The sequence below is a fragment of the Volvox carteri genome (assembly GCF_000143455.1).
Source record: "Volvox carteri f. nagariensis unplaced genomic scaffold VOLCAscaffold_32, whole genome shotgun sequence".
NCBI classification, from domain to species: domain Eukaryota; kingdom Viridiplantae; phylum Chlorophyta; class Chlorophyceae; order Chlamydomonadales; family Volvocaceae; genus Volvox; species Volvox carteri.
In genome coordinates, this window is record NW_003307575.1 from 181,803 (window position 1) to 183,049 (window position 1,247).

The 1,247-nt window shown below is 66.2% G+C and overlaps 1 protein-coding gene across 1 annotated transcript in view; it reads right to left on the reverse strand.

Moving 5' to 3' along the window:
* The window catches only part of VOLCADRAFT_118148 (uncharacterized protein), a gene marked incomplete at both ends in the record, with an annotated part of 19,356 nt that overhangs the window by 8,027 nt on the left and 10,082 nt on the right, over window positions 1-1,247 (reverse strand). The window contains one exon of the mRNA XM_002952801.1: window positions 528-1,197. Coding sequence (XP_002952847.1) covers window positions 528-1,197 — 670 coding nt within the window. The remainder of the gene's footprint in view (window positions 1-527; window positions 1,198-1,247) is intronic.

Genomic DNA, 1,247 nt, shown 5'->3' on the forward strand with positions numbered 1-1,247 from the left:
GGGTTGGTGGTGGGGGTTGGTGGTGGGGGTTGGTGGTGGGGGTTGGTGGTGGGGGTTGGTGGTGGTGGTTGGTGGTGGGGGTTGGTGGTGGGGGTTGGTGGGGGGGGTTGGTGGGGGGGGGGGGAGGAAAGACGAACCACGAATCGAGTGAAGCTGCTGCTGCCAAGGAAAGAGTGTACAAGAAGCAGGACTGACCAGTAAAAAGTCGTTCTTGTTGAAGGCGGCGACCTCGGGATGCTGTAGTAGTGTGATGACGACCGCCGCAACCCTACCTACCTACCTACCTAGCCGCCAAGACTAAGACTAAATAAGAGCGGAAGAAAAGCAGTAGAGCCAAGCCGTAAAGAAGTAAAGGTAGGTGTAGAGGCGGCGAAAAAGTAGTAGGGTTTGGGGGGTTAGACGTGTTCAAAACACAGTGCCTTCCCCCCTGCACTACCGCCGCTCACCTGCCGCTCACCTCACCTCACCTCACCTCACCTCACCTCACCTCACCTCACCTCACCTCACCTCACCTCACCTCACCTCACCTGTTCGGCACCGTGAACCACCTTTGCGACTCCCGGCTCCTCCAGCAACACACACAGACTGCCCAGTAACGATGTCCCGGGGTCGGCGGCGGCGGCGGCGGCGGCGCCGCCGCTAGACCCCGCTGCTGCCGCCGCCGTCGCCGTCGCAGCGGACGCATCAAAGATATACACCGTCGCGGGAAGGACGCCGCCAACCGGCGGCAGCGCCGCGCCAGTCGCGGCGGCGGCGGCGGCCGCCGCCGCCGGCTTGAGTGAGTCCACGGCCGGCGCGTACAGCAGTACGAGCGCCGGAACGCCGCCAACGCCCTTGGCAGCGAGGCCGATTTGGGGGCAGGAGAGGCAGTGCGACAGCGCCGTCACGTGCTCGGGGCCGTACGGCATGGTGATGATCTGGACTTTGGGATCCGGCAGCAGATCCGGAGGCACCGTCGGCGCCAGCGCCTCCGCCAGCGCGCGCGCCGGTTGCGTCGCCAGGATCTCCGCCACCTCCAGCGCCGCCGCCGGTGACGCCTCCGCCTCTGCCTCTGCCGCCGGCGGCGGAACGGCGCCGATCTGGAAGTCGTACAAGTCGCAGGCGTCGGACCCGTCGGCGGCAAATGCGTTGGCGTCATCATCGGCGTCGCCGTCTTCAGCAGCGGCAGCGGCGGCGGCGGCGGGTCGCTCCTGGGGCCTTGTGGGTTTCATGCCGGCGGAGAGCTCCAGGGAGTTTATGTTGAGGCG